This window comes from Pseudophryne corroboree, chromosome 12 (genome assembly GCF_028390025.1).
Source record: "Pseudophryne corroboree isolate aPseCor3 chromosome 12, aPseCor3.hap2, whole genome shotgun sequence".
NCBI lineage: Eukaryota > Metazoa > Chordata > Amphibia > Anura > Myobatrachidae > Pseudophryne > Pseudophryne corroboree.
In genome coordinates, this window is record NC_086455.1 from 150,206,177 (window position 1) to 150,223,835 (window position 17,659).

The 17,659-nt window shown below is 43.5% G+C and overlaps 1 protein-coding gene across 1 annotated transcript in view; it reads left to right on the plus strand.

Moving 5' to 3' along the window:
- Positions 1-2,071: 2,071 nt before the first annotated feature.
- Positions 2,072-17,659, plus strand: part of LOC134979998 (embryonic protein UVS.2-like) — a 96,027-nt gene continuing 80,439 nt past the window's right edge. Inside the window, exons 1-5 of the mRNA XM_063946594.1 lie at positions 2,072-2,202; positions 3,038-3,069; positions 4,080-4,139; positions 11,315-11,453; positions 11,548-11,661. Of these exons, the coding sequence (XP_063802664.1) occupies positions 2,072-2,202; positions 3,038-3,069; positions 4,080-4,139; positions 11,315-11,453; positions 11,548-11,661 (476 nt within the window). The remainder of the gene's footprint in view (positions 2,203-3,037; positions 3,070-4,079; positions 4,140-11,314; positions 11,454-11,547; positions 11,662-17,659) is intronic.

Genomic DNA, 17,659 nt, shown 5'->3' on the forward strand with positions numbered 1-17,659 from the left:
ATAGCTTCTAATCGAAGCATTATGCGTCTGCGGATCAAAATGAGAAATAGGTCTTAAAGGATGATCCGGACCCTCCAAAACCTCAGTGATTGGATTCTTCCCAAAATGCTCTTTTAACTTTAGGTTACGTTGGTGTTTCCATGCATCCACTTTCCAATCAAAAGCATTAAATTTTGTTGTGGGTACATATGAGAGCCCTTTATTCAGTAAACTGGTTTCTTCATCGGATAGTGTATACGAGGACAGATTAATTATGAGATTATTGCAAGGAATTAGCGTTTTCCTCTTCCTTTCTCCTTGGCCACCCCTCCTCGTTTGGGAGCGTGTTCTTTTCTTCGCGCACCGCCGGTGCGTGTCGAGGTCCCTAAAGGGGGTTTACTGCTTTGGGCGCTGGATAGGGGTTCTTGTTCCTCTGCTGAGCTTCCCCCAGTGGATACCTCAGTATCTGTTAGAAATCGTCTTGAATTTCGTTTATTAAAGAATTGCTTCCTTCTTAGGGGATAACGCCCTGTGGCCCAGGGGTAGACTGTTTGTTCTTCATAGTCCTTATTCACTGTTACCAGTTTTGATTTTTTATATTTGATCAGTTCACTTTTATAGGACTCAACCTTTTGATTCAGTTTGGTCATCCAATCTGTATTGGGGTCGCTTGTCAAGAGGGTATTGGAGGATTTTACCAGATCTGCTATTTTAGCTTTGGTTTCATTCATTATTCTGGTGGATTCTTCCACCACTAATAACATCAGGTCACATGAGCATTTGTTCAACACTGCCACCCAGCGGCGACAAAACTCCGAATTCATCCTCCCTATAGTGGGGATATTTTTGATTCTAAATCCCCTGGGGATCTTCCGTTCCCTATAATAATCAGAGATTGTCACGCTATGCAGGTGATAGTCAATCTCCTTTTTCTTTAATTTGAGTAATGAGAAATAAATGTCCTCTGCGGCATCTACACCAGCAGTACTTTTAAAGGTGTCTTTGTTTAGTAATATCTCTGCCTCAGAATCAGTGAAGCTCAGAAACTCCCCTGTAGGTAGGGTGATAGTCTGAAAACCTGGAATATTTTTCAATCTGCCTTGACTTGATCCCTCCATAATTGTGAATCAATCAAAGCAGCAGCAAGCCCTTATGCATAAACAAACACCGTGTTCACAAATAAGCGTGCAGAAAATAATAATTTAGTGAGCAAAAAAGACGGTACTGACACAAATCCATATCATTTTTGAAGAATGGTTGCCATGTCCAATAAATATCTGACAAGCAGAAATTTAATGCATAAAGTTCCCAAATGACCGGCACTCCAAACAACTTGTTAATTACCTGGGTGCCCTCCCACGGTCCAGACAGAGCAGAAACAAAGAGCAAGTTCAGGCGGCACTCCACGGATTTACAAAACCAAATAAGACAGCTACACCAGCTTGATTGTCAACGTTTCAGGTGCTATTTAATTACACCTTTCGTCAGGATACAAATAAAGAAAGTACAACATACCTTATATAGATCACCAGTGTTCAGACCCCAATCACCTTTGCCACCCTTTTCCGGTCACGGGTGCCGTCATTAAGCACGGCCATCCACAGCTGACAGGAAAACGGGTTGCCATAGCAACCCCCAACCAACCAACACGTAACCTACGTGCTCCAGACCACCCACACCCCCGGAGCCCGCCCAGCGGCATCGCGTAAAGCCGCGTCTACCAATGAGCGGACGGGGGAGGCGGGGGCCCGTCGCCTAGGCAACGAAATGTTTTTTTTGTATACCTAATAGGTCTGCTAGCAGCGATAATGAGTCTTTCTATTTAATGACACATTTAACTGTTAATTAATTCGGTTTCTAGGAGAGGCGGCTTATTGCTGAATGGATTCATAAACTAATATTATATTTGAGTAATCCCTAGGTGGCGCAAATAGTAAAAAGTCCAAAGAAATTACCCGTGTGGGCTAAAGTCCGTTCCTTTTCATACAAGTGAGTTCATATATGAATCCGTCGTCCAAAGATGATGTATGAAAAAAAACACAATATAAACACAAATGTTCAGTACAGTCTCTGTGGGTATTAGAGGAACAAAATGTACACCCAGGTTCCTTCGACTATTCAGCAGCAGCAAAGCTCCTGGGAAGACGATAGGCTGCTGGTAATAATTAAAATTGAAGGAATAGAGGAGAAAGACAGCGGAAAACATCGAAAGAAACCTTTGATGTGAAAGTACACCGCACCTTGAAGTAAGCATACACGTGAGCATCCTATATACCCAGAGACCTACTCGTGGGTGCTTGATTATTTTGGATACTGCATTTGTATGGGTGAAAGAAACCTTGATGTGATTTATACAATTGTTTTAGAAGTAAGCACATGTAAGCAGTCCATTTATGCGAGTCACTGAGGTGGACCTTACGAGTAGAACTGCACATCCCAAGTACTGAATAGTCGAAGGAACCTGGGTGTACATTTTGTTCCTCTAATACCCACAGAGACTGTACTGAACATTTGTGTTTATATTGTGTTTTTTTTCATACATCATCTTTGGACGACGGATTCATATATGAACTCACTTGTATGAAAAGGAACGGACTTTAGCCCACACGGGTAATTTCTTTGGACTTTTTACTATTTGCGCCACCTAGGGATTATTCTAATATTCCCTTTCTAGCATTATTTCAGTGTGTTAGGTGACACACTAGGATAGACCTTGGGTTGGCGGCATTTGTGCGCAGGGACATATCCTAACCCCTTTGTTACCTAATATTATATTTGGCTATGTTGTTGCTATGATCTTTGACACATTTAGTGTTGTAAGGGTGGTTAATCAATGCCTTTAGGAATTCTTTCCATGGATGTTACCAGCTTTAAAGTAATAGCTTTCTGATCATTAATATATACCGCAATACTGCCGTAATTCCTTAGATAACCGACTCATTAATATCGTGATTATTGCAGCATCCAGACCTTTTATTTAACCCTAGTTGTTGTACTCATGACGAAGCACCACAATGTGATATTGTTATATGCTTTGATTGCCTGTGTTATGTTCCAGCATGATTCCGCACACTGTTTGTTGTCACATTGGTAAGCATTTCATTGCCTAGGCGACGGGCCCCCGCCTCCCCCGTCCGCTCATTGGTAGACGCGGCTTTACGCGATGCCGCTGGGCGGGCTCCGGGGGTGTGGGTGGTCTGGAGCACGTAGGTTACGTGTTGGTTGGTTGGGGGTTGCTATGGCAACCCGTTTTCCTGTCAGCTGTGGATGGCCGTGCTTAATGACGGCACCCGTGACCGGAAAAGGGTGGCAAAGGTGATTGGGGTCTGAACACTGGTGATCTATATAAGGTATGTTGTACTTTCTTTATTTGTATCCTGACGAAAGGTGTAATTAAATAGCACCTGAAACGTTGACAATCAAGCTGGTGTAGCTGTCTTATTTGGTTTTGTAAATCCGTGGAGTGCCGCCTGAACTTGCTCTTTATATATATATATATATATATATATATATATAAAAATATACTGAGAGCCCAGCACTCAAAAGAGTAAGTAGAACTTGCAGTGAGATGGGGTCCCTTGATGTTGGGCTGCAAGCTTAAATGCACTGTACAATCCATGAACTAAAACTCCATTATTTTTTTATGTACTAATGTATTAAGAGTGCCGAGCTCTCCTGGGAATGATGAGTATGGTGTATTTCTGTAGGTATATATATATATATATATATATACATACATTAACCACCACTAAGACATCCATTGGGAAGGGAGAATGGGAAGACAGGAACAAAGAGGCTTTGTTGCAGCCCACAAATTCTCACATACCACCTAATTACACACCTCTAAACACAACTGGCCAAAACAATCACAAGGTGCCTCACAAGACAGCCCTCAGATTTGGGGTTTAATCCCCTCCACTCTCATGCAGTCGCGCTGTTTTTCTTTTCTCTCTGGACAGGACACTTTCTTTCTCAATACACCAAGTACGTACAGTAAATACTGTTATGGGATTAAGTTGGCATGAAAGCTGTGTGTAAAAAAAAAAGGATAGTTGTCTTGAGAGTGACAGTGTCTAATTGTTTTTTTTTATTGTTCACAGGAAATAATGGATCTTTAGAAATTAAAGATATCTTTAACAGAATAGTTCAGTCAAATAAAGGTAAGATTGCAATGAAAGTTAGAGACAGACTCACAATGGGTTCAGTGAGTCATTTCAACTGCTCCATAATGTTTTATCAATGTGAAATTTATGCATGAATGAAAAACATAGAATGGAAAATCCTTACTGTCAATGTCTTTTTTGGTGGCACATTATACCTATACAACTCACGGGGAAAGATAGATTAAAATATATCCTCCTGCATATGAGGGATTACTCTAGGGGCAGAGTGGCAGTTTAAATGTTATGAAATGGCCTTGTGTCATTTGTGTCATTTGTGTGGCCAAATTGTCCATAGACATTTTCAAATCAAGAGTACTGTGTATAAGCCGCCACTGTGGGTGTTGGCAAGCAGCCACATATGGCACTCAAAACATGCTGTAGGTGTTTAAATATATATAGCAGTATAATTATAGAGTGTTATCCTCAAACTACTTTGTCTTCAAGCATGCTGGGAATGCTGTATTCACCCCTGACATTAAGAAATAGTTCCTTTTATTGCCTTGAGAATTATCCTCTCTCTACACATTGCAACAATTACTGCATATTACAGTACTACTCCTTAGCCAACTGACAGCTCTCCCTTTACATCATTACTCTACCAGTCCCTCACCTTTACCAGCACATTACACTACTACCAACCCTACCGCTCACGTCACTCATTAAACAATTACCCCCACTCATAACATCACATATTATTTATATGGCCCTCCCTTTCTCCCAGTACAGTACAATACCACTTCCATTTCTCTCCCTGCACATTACACCAATATTACCCTCACCCTTCCTCTCATACAGAACATCAATACCACCCTATCCCTTAACCACACTTTATACCACTACCATCTCCACCACACAGCACCCAGATTACAGCAACACCTGATTTTTTTTTAGATGGAAGTCTACCGGAAGAGTAGGTTACCCTCCATCTTCCTGCCCACATCCTATTGAAATGGTTGTGATAGAGGGTCTATTCATGAAGCAGTGAAGAGTGTGGAGAAGTAAGCCAGTGGAGAAGTTGCCCATGGCAACCAATCAGCTGCTCTGTATAATTTTATAGTGTGCAAATTATAAATGTTATGTCAATGCTGATTGGTTACCATGGGCAACTTTTCCACTGGCTCACTTCTCTACACTATTCACTACTTTATGAATAGATCCGAGAGGGCACAACGATGTGATTCTCAAATAAAGATATTTTATTGGTCCAACCACACCCTCACTTTGATTAACTGCATTCCCCCCTGGGAACTACCTAGAAGGAACATTTTAAGGTTGGCAAATATGCACCGATTACACCCTCACCTCCATCCCTAAATTACAACATTACAATATCCACCCTTTCAGTCACTTTACACCCCTTTCACCTCTTTCCATACATTGCAGTAATACCACTACCTTCTCAACACACACTCAATGATACAACTGCCTTCTTTGTCACCAAATATTATACCAGTACCAACACCACCATTCTCCTTACACATTATATCAATACCACTCCCTATTCCCACAATTACATAAATACAATTTCCACCTCTCTCCACACACATTACACCAGTGATGGGGAACCTTGGCACTCCAGCTGTTAAACTACACACCCCAGCATGCCCTGCTACAGTTTTAGCATGGCCAAATAGTAAAACTGTAGCAGGGCATGCTGGGATGTATAGTTCAACAATAGCTGGAGTGCCAAAGGTTCCACATCACTGCATTACACCAAAAGCACCCGACCTCTTTCTCTACAGATTACACCAATACCACCCCACTATTATCTAAACACATTACATCAATAACCATCATACCCCTCTTCCAAAAAAGTTCACCACTAGCACCCCTTCACACTACCTACACATTGCACCATTACCACCCTCAGCCCCCAAGAACATGCACTGTAGTTTTACTCTGGAACCTTATGGCCAGAGGTACCAGTAAGAATCCAATGCAACTCATCATTGAGCCAATACTGTATAATTATAGTGGCCTGAGAGTTTTTGAAGACCCTCTCTATTGTACTTTACTGTACCTTTTCTATTATACAGTAGGCTGGGTTAGAAAAATTGGAGTTTTTTAATTATATAATTTTTATTTGTTTTCTCACTCTGAGAGGCAATATAGAGTAGACAGACGGCACTTTGAGCAACTGTACCTTGATCATCAGAACACAACCATTTTTTATTTTATTTTTTTACTAATCACTTGTGGTTTTTTTCATGCAGTTTGTCGAAATCTTGATAAATAAATTTGTTTTAATTGATGTTATCTGTGGTGCTTTTGGCATAGTTTCCAAACTGCACATCCAACCCCATTACCATCTGTGGTTGGATCAAAACTGTAGGTTTTACTGTCCCTAGTAACAAAAGTAAAAGGCTACTATGTTAAGGTATTATTCATTGAGGTGCATTGTGTTAAACAGTTTGCTCCAGTATATAATATGTATTGTATATACTGTACATTGAGCACTTTCTATGAAAATGTGCACAGTAAAATACAATCTTACCTTGAGTTACTATAGTCAATACATCTTCCTTATTTGACCAAACATATCTAGCCCTGTTCAATAGATGATGTGATTTGAAACTTTTTCATTACATATGTACTATTATATTGCTTTTTCTTATAATGTAATGAGCTTCTCTGTCATGCCAGTGTCAGTATCATTTGTTCTGTGTGTTGCTGAAGCCTGATTACTGTCTTTTTATGTGACTATTGCGTGAAGACGGATCTTTTCTGTTTCCACCCTGACGATTGCCTCAAACTTACTTTGTCTATGAACGCAGCCTGGATACTAAACTTATAAGTAATGTACCAGGTAGACGCTTGATATCTCAGGACCAATACTTGTAAAAATAACAATTTATTACACATTGCAAAACAATAATGACAAGGAATACACAATTAAAATCGATATTTCTTAGATAGTAACCTAAGTCACGGAGTATTTTTCTAGACTTACACAATTATTGTGTGAAAAAGAGAGTCCCTGGAGTTTGAAAAGTAAATAATCAGAACAGGAATAAATATTTAAATATATTTACCACCCTTAGTTGCAGCAAGCAGAGACTCTCAGTATGTGTTCAGTCAGTCTCAATGCTATATCCATAGACTAGTGGTATATAGATTATTAGTAGACTGTCAATCTGCATACATGCATTTCCTGTGCAGATGCCTAGTGCACCGTCTCCTGGTTCACAGAATGTAAAAACAACAATGATGGGTGATCCATGGTCACCAAAGAGTGGGTGTGGGTAAAAGCCGCAAACGCAGTAAATACATTGAAAAAGCCGGAAACCATGTAAAGGGTATTGGAAAAGCCGGATATCATCATAGGAAATGCAATTGAAAAAGCCGGAAATCATAGGAAATGCATTGAAAAAGACAGAAACCATGTAAAGTGTAGTGGAAAAGCCGGAAACATATTAAATACAATGAAAAAGCCAGAAACCATATAAAGTGTATTGGAAAAGCCGGAAATCATAGGAAATGCAATTGAAAAAGGCGGAAATCATAGGAAATGCATTGTAAAAGCCGGAAACCATGTAAAGTGTAGTGATGAGCGGGTTCGGTTTTACTCGGTTTTACTCGGTTCTCAAAACAGAACCTTATGGGCTATCCAAAACACGTGACATCCGTGAGCCAATAAGATGCCGTTTTTGAGAACCGAGTAAAACCGAGTAAAACCGAACCCGCTCATCACTAGTAAAGTGTAGTGAAAAAGCCGGAAACCATGTAAAGTGTAGTGAAAAAGCTGGAAATCAAAGGAAATGCAATTGAAAAAGCCGGAAATCATAGGAAATGCACTAAAAAAAAATGGAAACCATGTAAAGTGTATTGGAAAAGCCGGAAACCATGTAAAGTGTATTGGAAAAGCCAGATATCATAGGAAATGCAATTGAAAAAGCCGGAAACCATGTAACGTGTAATGGTAAAAGCCGGAAACATAGTAAATACAATGAAAAAGCCGGAAACAATATAAAGTGTATTGGAAAAGCTGGAAATCATATTTTCTTGCTTTTTCAATGCTTTAACTATGATTTCCAGCTTTTCCAATACACTTTAGATGGTTTTCGGCTCTTTCAATGCATTTTCTATGTTTCCATCTTTTACCCTCTTCCCCGAAGAGTGACTAGTCGAGATGGTGTTATGAAAAGCCGTCAGATGTAATCAAGCGGTCAGTCCTGTATGTAAGTAGCAGAAGCTGTCATAGTAGCCGCTGGACGTACCACGGCAGGTGCACCGGGGCCAGGAGCCACTATTTGTGGCTGGTATGTGTATTAGGCGGCAGTGCAAAGGGCCATTAAGAGTAGCCGCTGATGGTCAGGCGGCGAGTGTAGCAATAACAAGGGCTGCTGAGAGCACCCGCTGATGACAGGCAGCAGGTCCGGCAATGCCCGTGGTCACTGTGTGTAGCTTCTGATTGTGAAGCGGCGGAGATGATGATGCAGGGAGCCATCACGTACAGCTGCTAGCATTCAGGCGGCAATCAGGATACTGCAGGAGAATGAGTTAGTGCAGAAGTTGCAGTTAGCAGTTCATACAAGTAGCCAGATTCTCCTGCACAATAATCAATCCAGGGGTCTCCCCTCCGTTTCCTTAAAGGCGTTTCTCCGCACAACAGGCGGCTTTGTCAAGAGGCAGATCTGCAGGTTTTTATTCACACAGCGCCAACAAACCTTTAATTGTTTTGTTCTGGATACTAATCTTGAGTGTAATCCATCTGTCCTGACCTTAGCTTGAATACTGACCTTGTCTATTAGCTGACTGCCCTGACCTTGTCCTCAATTCTGACCTCATCTGTCAGCTGCCTGTCCTGACTTTAGGCTAGATACAGACTCTGCATGTGGTGGTCAATTGACTGCCTCCCCTGCAGGTGTGTTGTCTGTCCTGCATCTATACGATTTCCCCGGCTCTGATATCTACCTCTGGAGGAACAGGATATATAGCAGCTGTGCAAGTCCTGCTGAATATGTTAGTGTGTCGCAGTATTGCTACTTATCTCACCACAGTACACCACTGTCCATCACTTCAGTCTCTAATATTATCTTGTGCCAAGGTCACAATTGGTATAAGCTCCTACTACTACAGTATGTGTAAAATGATCTAGGCATTCCCCTTCTGGCAGACAGCTGTGCAAAGTGGCAGATTGGGAAATGGGAAATATGTAGTACAGTAAGGGGTCTATTTACTAAGCCTTGGATGGAGGTAAACTGGACGGAGACAAAGTACCAGCCAATCAGCTCCTAATTGTCATGTCACAGGCTGGATTTGAAAAATGACAGTTAGGAGGTGATTGGCTGATACTTTATCTTCGTCCACTTTACCTCCATCCAAAGCTTAGTAAATAGACCCCTAAATCTGGGTAAACACTATAAGATTTTTTTTGCCCGATATAGTTACTTCTGACCAACATGGCCGATAATTATTTAGTGTGTATGCAGCACAAGTGCCTGGTGGTCGGTCAAAAAATTGACATTTTTGTTCCTAATACAGAGAGAGTTGCACTTACTATTGTATGTATTTCAGGTCACTTTTAAATTGTTCAGAGAATGCAGTGTTTACATACATCAGCCAATGTATAGTGTACAGTGTATGGTACACTATCAGCAAAACAAGTTGAGATTGATGGGATCATATAGAAATGAATGATTACTGGGTATTTTGTACGCTGTACATTGACCATTTTTGGGATTTTTGAGTTGAGCGTAATTGGTCTGAATTGGTCAGAAGCTTATAGTGTATATCTAGCTTAAGGAAATACTGTATTAATATTATAAATACAGTAGTTCACTCCTTGTACTATAAATTTGCCTTAAGGTCCATACACACTTAACGATAAAATGAGTGACGTCGCTCATTTTCCCCCTCCTTGAGCGACGTCGCTCATTTTATCGTCAAGCATGTATGCCGCCAGCGACGACCGATGCGCGGCCCTGCAGGTCGGCAACGATCGTCGCTGCCGGTAGGGCATGCATGAAGGATGTGGACTGTCGTCCACTACCTTCATGCAGGGCTGGCGGGGGCGAGACGTCACTGAGCGATATGAGCAGTCATATCGCTCAGTGTGTACAGGCGGCCGCCAACCGGCCGTCCCGGGAGGGGGAAATATTAGACGATGTCCCTCACAGAGCGACATCGTCTAATGCAGTGATTTTCAACCTTTTTTTACTCGCGGCACACCAAACAATATTTTAAAACTGCCAAGGCACACCATCCGACCCCCACAGAAAAATTCCCAAAAAACACACATTGGGCCTCACAGTAATAAAAAATCCACACATACATTGGCCTACACAGAAAAAACAATCACATTGCTCCCCACATAAATCAATCACATTGCTCCTCACACACTGTAAATAATGTTGCTCACACATAAATAAATCACATTTCTCCCCACATAAATCCTATTGCTCCCCACATGAATTATTCACATTGTTCCTCCCATAAATCCATAAATCCTACTGCTCCCCACAGGAGAAATAACATAAGAAACATTAGCCCCTACCGGTCAGCTGTCCCCCTCCCTGTTCCTCAGTGGCGGGGATTGTTCATAGTGGAGTGCTGTGAATACTGAGCAGCGGGCGATCGGGCACCTGTGGATGTGGGTGGGCAAGGAAAGCTGTGGATGTAGGTGGGAACTGGAAGATGTGTATGCAGGCGGGTGGGCTGGCTGGGTGGTGAGATGCGGCGGCTGTGACCTATGATATCACACCGCCGGGCCATCAAGGCACAGGTCACAGCCGGAGCATGAATGATCCTCTAAGAAGAGCCCGGGCCAACAGTTCACTCTGAAGGTGCAGGAAGCTGCTCTGGCTCCGCGGCACACCTTGCAACTGGTCGCGGCACACTAGTGTGCCACGGCAGACTGGTTGAAAAAGCCTGGTCTAATGTGTATGGGCCTTTAGAATATTGACTCCAATGAGTATATTTGCAACAATTCAGGGTGAGAAATTGAATAGGTATGCAGATATAAAATCAATGTAACTTACTGAAACTGTATAAAAATGTGTGAACTCAAATGCATAGAACTAAAAAGCGAAATTTTTGAAGTAGTATTAAAATACGGTGTGTAATGTATTAGAAAAGGCTTAACTGAATTAGCCATTGGCTGATCGCGCTGAAAGATACAGTGAATGACAGATTGAATTACTGATAGTTCTTTTTTTTTATGGCATATCCAGATAGCAACATGATGATCCATGAGGGTGACATTGTCATAAAAAAAGGCCGCAGTGCTATCAGCTGTGCACAATGCCTCTGGTCTTCATCTTCACTTGGGATGGTCAATGTGCCTTACATTCTTTCTTCTCTCTACAGTGAGTATGCCCTATTGCTCCTCTTTGCTGTTGCGTATAGAATGTCAATTAACATGACAATCTCAATTAAAAATCCAGTTTCTCTTTAATGCAGATAGCCAACAGGTGACTTTGTTCAAAACCGTCATGCAGGAGTTTGAAACATTGACCTGTGTGCGATTTGTTCCCCACAAGACGGAGACTGATTTTCTTAATATTACAGCCTCAGATGGGTAAGTTCTTCTGTGTGTAAAACACAACAAAATGGATAATCGGTCAAAACAACTATGAATCTTCTCTCCTAAAATAATGTATACAATGAATAAAAGGTAAGGAGTTTTCCACAATCATAAAAACTTTACTTTGGTACTTTCTATGCATATATCATACAAGTTGTTTATCTTTTCTAGCTTCCTTCTGTAGTGTTCCTCCATGTCTTTATCTTATCAGAGAGACAAAGTTGTTAAACAGGTACACATTATGCAATGCATCATCTAATATATAGTTCTGATGCGGATCGGAACAATATATCTTAAACATCACATAGTGTTCATGGCTCCTGCAGGTCATTCCCTGTGTTGTCCCATCTAGCATGCTCCATGCCCAATGTTCAACCCAGAGAACAACAGCATGCAGCTACACACGGTGGGTAATGATATTTTGCAGAGATATGTGCGGGGGGCACTTTTTGTGTTTTGATTTTGGTTCTAATTCCCCGCTCGTGTTTTGGTTTTGGATTGGTTTTGCCAAAACCACCCTTTCGTGTTTTGGTTTTGAATCTGGATGATTTTTGAAAAAAACATAACAACAGCTAAAATCACAGAACTTGGGGGTAATTTTGATCCTACAGTATTATTAACCTCAATAACATTCATTTCCACTAATTTGCAGTCTATTCTGAACACCTCACAATATTGTTTTTAGGCCAAAAGGTTGCACCGAGGTGGCTGTATGACTAAGCTAAGCGACACAAGTGTGCGGCACAAGCAGCTGGCCCATCTAGGAGTGGCACTGCAGTGGCAGACAGGATGGCACTTAAAAAAAACTAGGCCCCAAACAGCACATGATGCAAAGAAGTAAAAGAGGTGCAGTGAGGTAGCTGTATGACTAAGCTAAGCGACACAAGTGTGCGGCACAAACACATGTCCCATCTAGGAGGGGTGGTCTTCTGTATGCCGGCGGTCGGCCTCCCGGCGCTCAGTATACCGGCGCCGGGAGCCCGACAACCGGCATACCGACACTTATTTTCCCTCGTGGGGGTCCACGACCCCCATAGAGGGAGAATAAAATAGTGTGGCGCGCGTAGCGCGCCACCGTGCCCGTAGCGTGGCGAGCGCAGCGAGCCCACAAGGGGCTCATTTGCGCTCGCCACGCTGTCGGTAAGCCGGCGGTCGGGCTCCCGGCGCCGGGATGCTGGTCGCCGGGAGCCCGACCGCCGGCCAGCCGTAGTGAACCCATCTAGGAGTGGCACTGCAGGGGTAGACAGGATGGCACTTAAAAAAACTAGGCCCCAAAGAGCACATCATGCAAAGAAGAAAAAAGAGATGCAATGAGGTAGATGTATGACTAAGTTAAGCGACACAAGTGTGCGGCACAAACACCTGGACCATCTAGTAGTGGCACTGCAGTGGCAGACAGTATGGCACTAAAAAAAAAACAAGGCCCCAAACCGCACGTGATGCAAAGAAGAAAAAGAGGTGCAAGATGGAATTGTCCTTGGGCCCTCCCACCCACCCTTATGTTGTATAAACAGGACATGCACACTTTAACATCCAATCATTTCATTGACAGGGTCTGCTACACGACTGTGGCTGAAATGACTTGTTTGTTTGGGCCCCCTCCAAAAATGAAGCAATCAATCTCTCCTTGCACAAACTGGCTCTACAGAGACAAGATGTCGACCTCATCCTCATCCTCTGATTCCTCACCTCTTTAAGTCTGTAAATCCTCCTCCTCACAAAGTAATAATTTGTCCACACTGGAATCCACCATCACAGGTCCCTGTGTACTTTCTGGAGGCAATTGCTGGTAAAGGTCTTCCCGGAGGAATTTATAATTCATTTTGGTGAACATCATCTTCTCCACATTTTGTAGAAGTAACCTCCTATGCCAATCAGTGACATGGTTACCGGCTGCACTAAACACTCTTTCGGAGTACACACTGGAGTGGGGGACAACTTAGGTATAATAAAACCAGTTTGTGCAAGGGCATCCAAATTGCCTCTTTTTCCTGCCAGTATACGTACGGACTGTCTAACATGCCTACTTGGATGCTGTCATTCATATAATTGTCCACCATTCTTTCAATGGGAATGCTCTGACTGAGGACAGGACCCCACAAAGCCCTTTGGGGAGACAGAGAGAGAGTATGCCAGCACACACCAACAGCGCTATATAACACAGGGATTAACACTATAACTGAGTGATTTTTCCCAATAGCTGCTTATATATACAATATTGCGCCTAAATTTAGTGCCCCCCCCTCTCTTTTTTACCCTATGTAGTCTGGAAACTGCAGGGGAGAGCCTGGGAGCGATCCTTCCAGCGGAGATGTGAGGGAAAATGACGCCAGTGTGCTGAGGGAGATAGCCCCGCCCCTTTTTCGGCTGACTTCTCCCGCTTTTTTATATGTATATCTGGCAGGGGTATTTTACACATATATAGTCTTTATGACTATATTATGTGTTATTTGCCAGCAAGGTACTCTATATTGCAGCCCAGGGCGCCCCCCCCCCCAGCGCCCTGCACCCATCAGTGACCAGAGTGTGAGGTGTGCATGGGGAGCAATGGCGCACAGCTGCAGTGCTGTGCGCTACCTTGATGAAGACCGAAGTCTTCTGCCGCCGATTTCCAGGAACGTCTTCTTGCTTCTGGCTCTGTAAGGGGGACGGCGGCGCGGCTCCGGACGACCGAGGCTGGGCCTGTGTTCGATCCCTCTGGAGCTAATGGTGTCCAGTAGCCTAGAAGCCCAAGCTAGCTGCAAGCAGGTAGGTTCGCTTCTCTCCCCTTAGTCCCTCGTAGCAGTGAGTCTGTTGCCAGCAGAGCTCACTGAAAATAAGAAACCTAAAATAAACTTTCTTTTTCTAAGAGCTCAGGAGAGCCCCTAGTGTGCATCCAGCTCAGCCGGGCACAAAATTCTAACTGAGGTCTGGAGGAGGGTCATAGAGGTAGGAGCCAGTTCACACCAGGTAGTCCTAAAGCTTTCTTTAGTTGTGCCCAGTCTCCTGCGGAGCCGCTATTCCCCATGGTCCTTACGGAGCCCCAGCATCCAAATAGGACATTAGAGAAAATAACATTTACAACTTTAACCGGCGAGCAGCTCCCGGCTAGCAGCAGGACACATTAAGTAGCATGTATCATATATTATTAGCATTTATAAAACAAGAAATCAAAAGACATGGCATGTGAATAAAGTAATATGACACTTGAAGTGTTACGCCCAGTAAAGACAGTGGTTAGGAATAAAGCCTGTCTAATTCTGATGTTAGAACTAAGAAATATCACAAGTGTAACATAGGGAAATAGAACAGTCTTTCAAAGAAAGAGAGAGAAAAAACATTAACATTTATACTCAGCATTTGCAAAATGGTCAAGTGTCCTGAGATGCAGGGAGGGGGTCGGAAATATCAGCTGGAGTTTCAGCCTTCTCCTATTTTATGTAGGTCATTGCATCTGTAGCAGATGTAAAATCCACAAAGGAATCCCCTTCATATATATGTAGTTTCGCTGGGTATAATAATGTGAACTTGCGTTTTTCAGAGACGAGGGTGGAGCAGATAGGGTTAAATGCCTTTCCTGTGCGTGTATGTTTTGCTTAGAAATCTTGAAAAATATATAACTGCTGATTTTCCCACATGAGCGTCCGATGTCGTCTAGAAGTGGTCCAGAATGTGACGTTGTGGAGGTAGTTCATACATCTAAACAATATAACTCTAGGGCGAGATGATGGAGTATGAGGGGGTGGTCCCACCCGATGAACCCTCTCAATTACAAGGTCTTTACAAGCGTCAGTTATTCCCAGCAAATACGGTAATGTGGTTTGCACCAAAGAAGACAAGTCAGCCCCTTAACCGTTTCTGGGACCCCCGCAAGGCGGATATTATTCCGTTGCGATCTATTTTCTGCATGATCAAGTTTGTACCAAAGTTAACAGTTTTCTTTCTCAAGGTGTGTAATGGCGTACTGTGCTTGTGCCATATCATGGCATAAATTACCAATTCTGTTTTCATTCACTGTTACTTTATGAGTGAGTTGTTGTAATTGGGATGTGATATCTGAGACTGCTTTTGCCAGTAATGGACCCATCGTAGTAGTTATGCCATCTTCCATGTCTGAATGTGTAACTGGCATGTCCAGGCGTTTACCAAGTTTGGAGCGTTCAGCGGTGGGGTTAGTGAGCATAACAGCACTAGAAAGCTGTTTCTTAGGTGAGGAGGGCGGTGTTGTAAGGCCAGGCGCCATGTTTGTATAAGCCCTCCGCTTCTCCTGGCGTGTAGTCTGCGGAACTGTGGGGGTCATTCTGACCAATTCGCTCGCTGCATTTTAATGCGAACGGGTCCCTACTGCACATGCGCCAGCGCCGTAGTGTGCCGGCGCATGCCAGACGGCCGAAGGCCATTGCAGGGATACGATCGTCTCTGCCTGATTGACAGGCAACGGCGATCGCTGGGCGGAAGGGGGCGTAACGGCGTCGTTTCGGTGTTTCGTGGGTTTGGTCTGGCCAATGCAGGCATTGCCGGGGCCAAACGGGGGGCGGGCCGCAGTGGCTGCGTGACGTCACACGCTGCCACTGCGGGCCGGGGAGCGATGAGTAGCTCCCAGCCAGCACACTAAAGCTGTGCTGGTCGGGAGCTGCTCTTGAAGTGCAAAGGCATAGCCGCTGTGCGATGCCTTTGCACTTCTGCGGGGGGGGGGGGTCGGCACTGACATGAGGGGCGAGATAGCCTTGTGCAGGGTGTCCCCCCGCATGTCAGTGTGAATGATCGTAGCTGTGCTAAATTTAGCACAGCTACAATCAACTCGGAATGACCCCCTATGTGCGGCTTCACGGGAGGGCTGGAGGCCAAAACTTGTCCATCTGTGAGCGGGGGGAGCGGAGAGAAGCTGGGATGCTGTATGGAGGCTGTTTAAAAGCCGTAAATGGCGGTCCGTGAACGGGTGCTGAGCCGGAGCTGTGCAGCGAGGGTGCTCACAGCATGACGCCGGAATCGGAAGTCATGCATATTGTTATTAAAAGGAAAAGGAAAAGCTCACTCCCCATAACAATCTAACCATCACATGCCGGCCTATTTCCTGGGCTTTCCTCATCTACACAGGTGCTAACACAAGGAGGATGCGGGGTTGTAGGGACCTTCATACGCTCTGGCCAACTCTGTGTTTGTTGTCCAGGCTACAGGGTTCTGTTCCAGGCACCTTGCAAGCCATATTTAGATGCCACTAGGGAAGTGATGGTGATGTCCTCTACTCCATGTTCCCTGGGTGGTGAAACCGCCTGCACAACCCTAGCTATAGCCTGATAAACTGGCAGATCTGTTCTGTGCTACTGTGCTTTTACTGACAGTTTAAAGAGTTCATGCTACCATATGCACTTCTCATTTTATTTAGCTTTTTCTTCGTTTTTACAAATACAAACTCAAAGATCGGCAGAATTTAAAATTATTATTGAAACAAAAGCACCCGGTCCATCATACAAGCTACTCCAGTGTTGCGTTTTAGGGATAACTTTACAGTCTTTAGTTTTAGATAGCTAAAGTTCCAATTGTAAAAAGTATCTGAATACCCCCCTTATCCCCCCCTTACACACACACACACACACACACACACACATACCTCCAGGTGTCAGATGTTCTATCACAAAATTAATTAAGTTAATGGAGATTGGTATTACTGTTCAAACATTATTAGCATCTGCAAAGAGGGGTCATTAATGTAAAGTTCAATCAAGCTTATAATATGCTGTTCAGAGCCGGCCCTAACCAATATGATGCCCTAGGCAAGATTTTGGCTGGTGCCCCCTAGCACCGCCACTAGTTCTGAAGGAGATGCCTGGCATGAGTCAGCTGGCAGCTCTGCTAACGTCGGGCGCCTTTTGTTTATGAAAATGAATCTTATTTGCATTACCATGTGGCTAGGATACACAAGCAGCTTCTGCTGATTAAAATGATATGCAGCATGCCTATATTCTGTGTGCGACTGCGGCTGTATTTGCATACAAAATGCTACATTACAGTG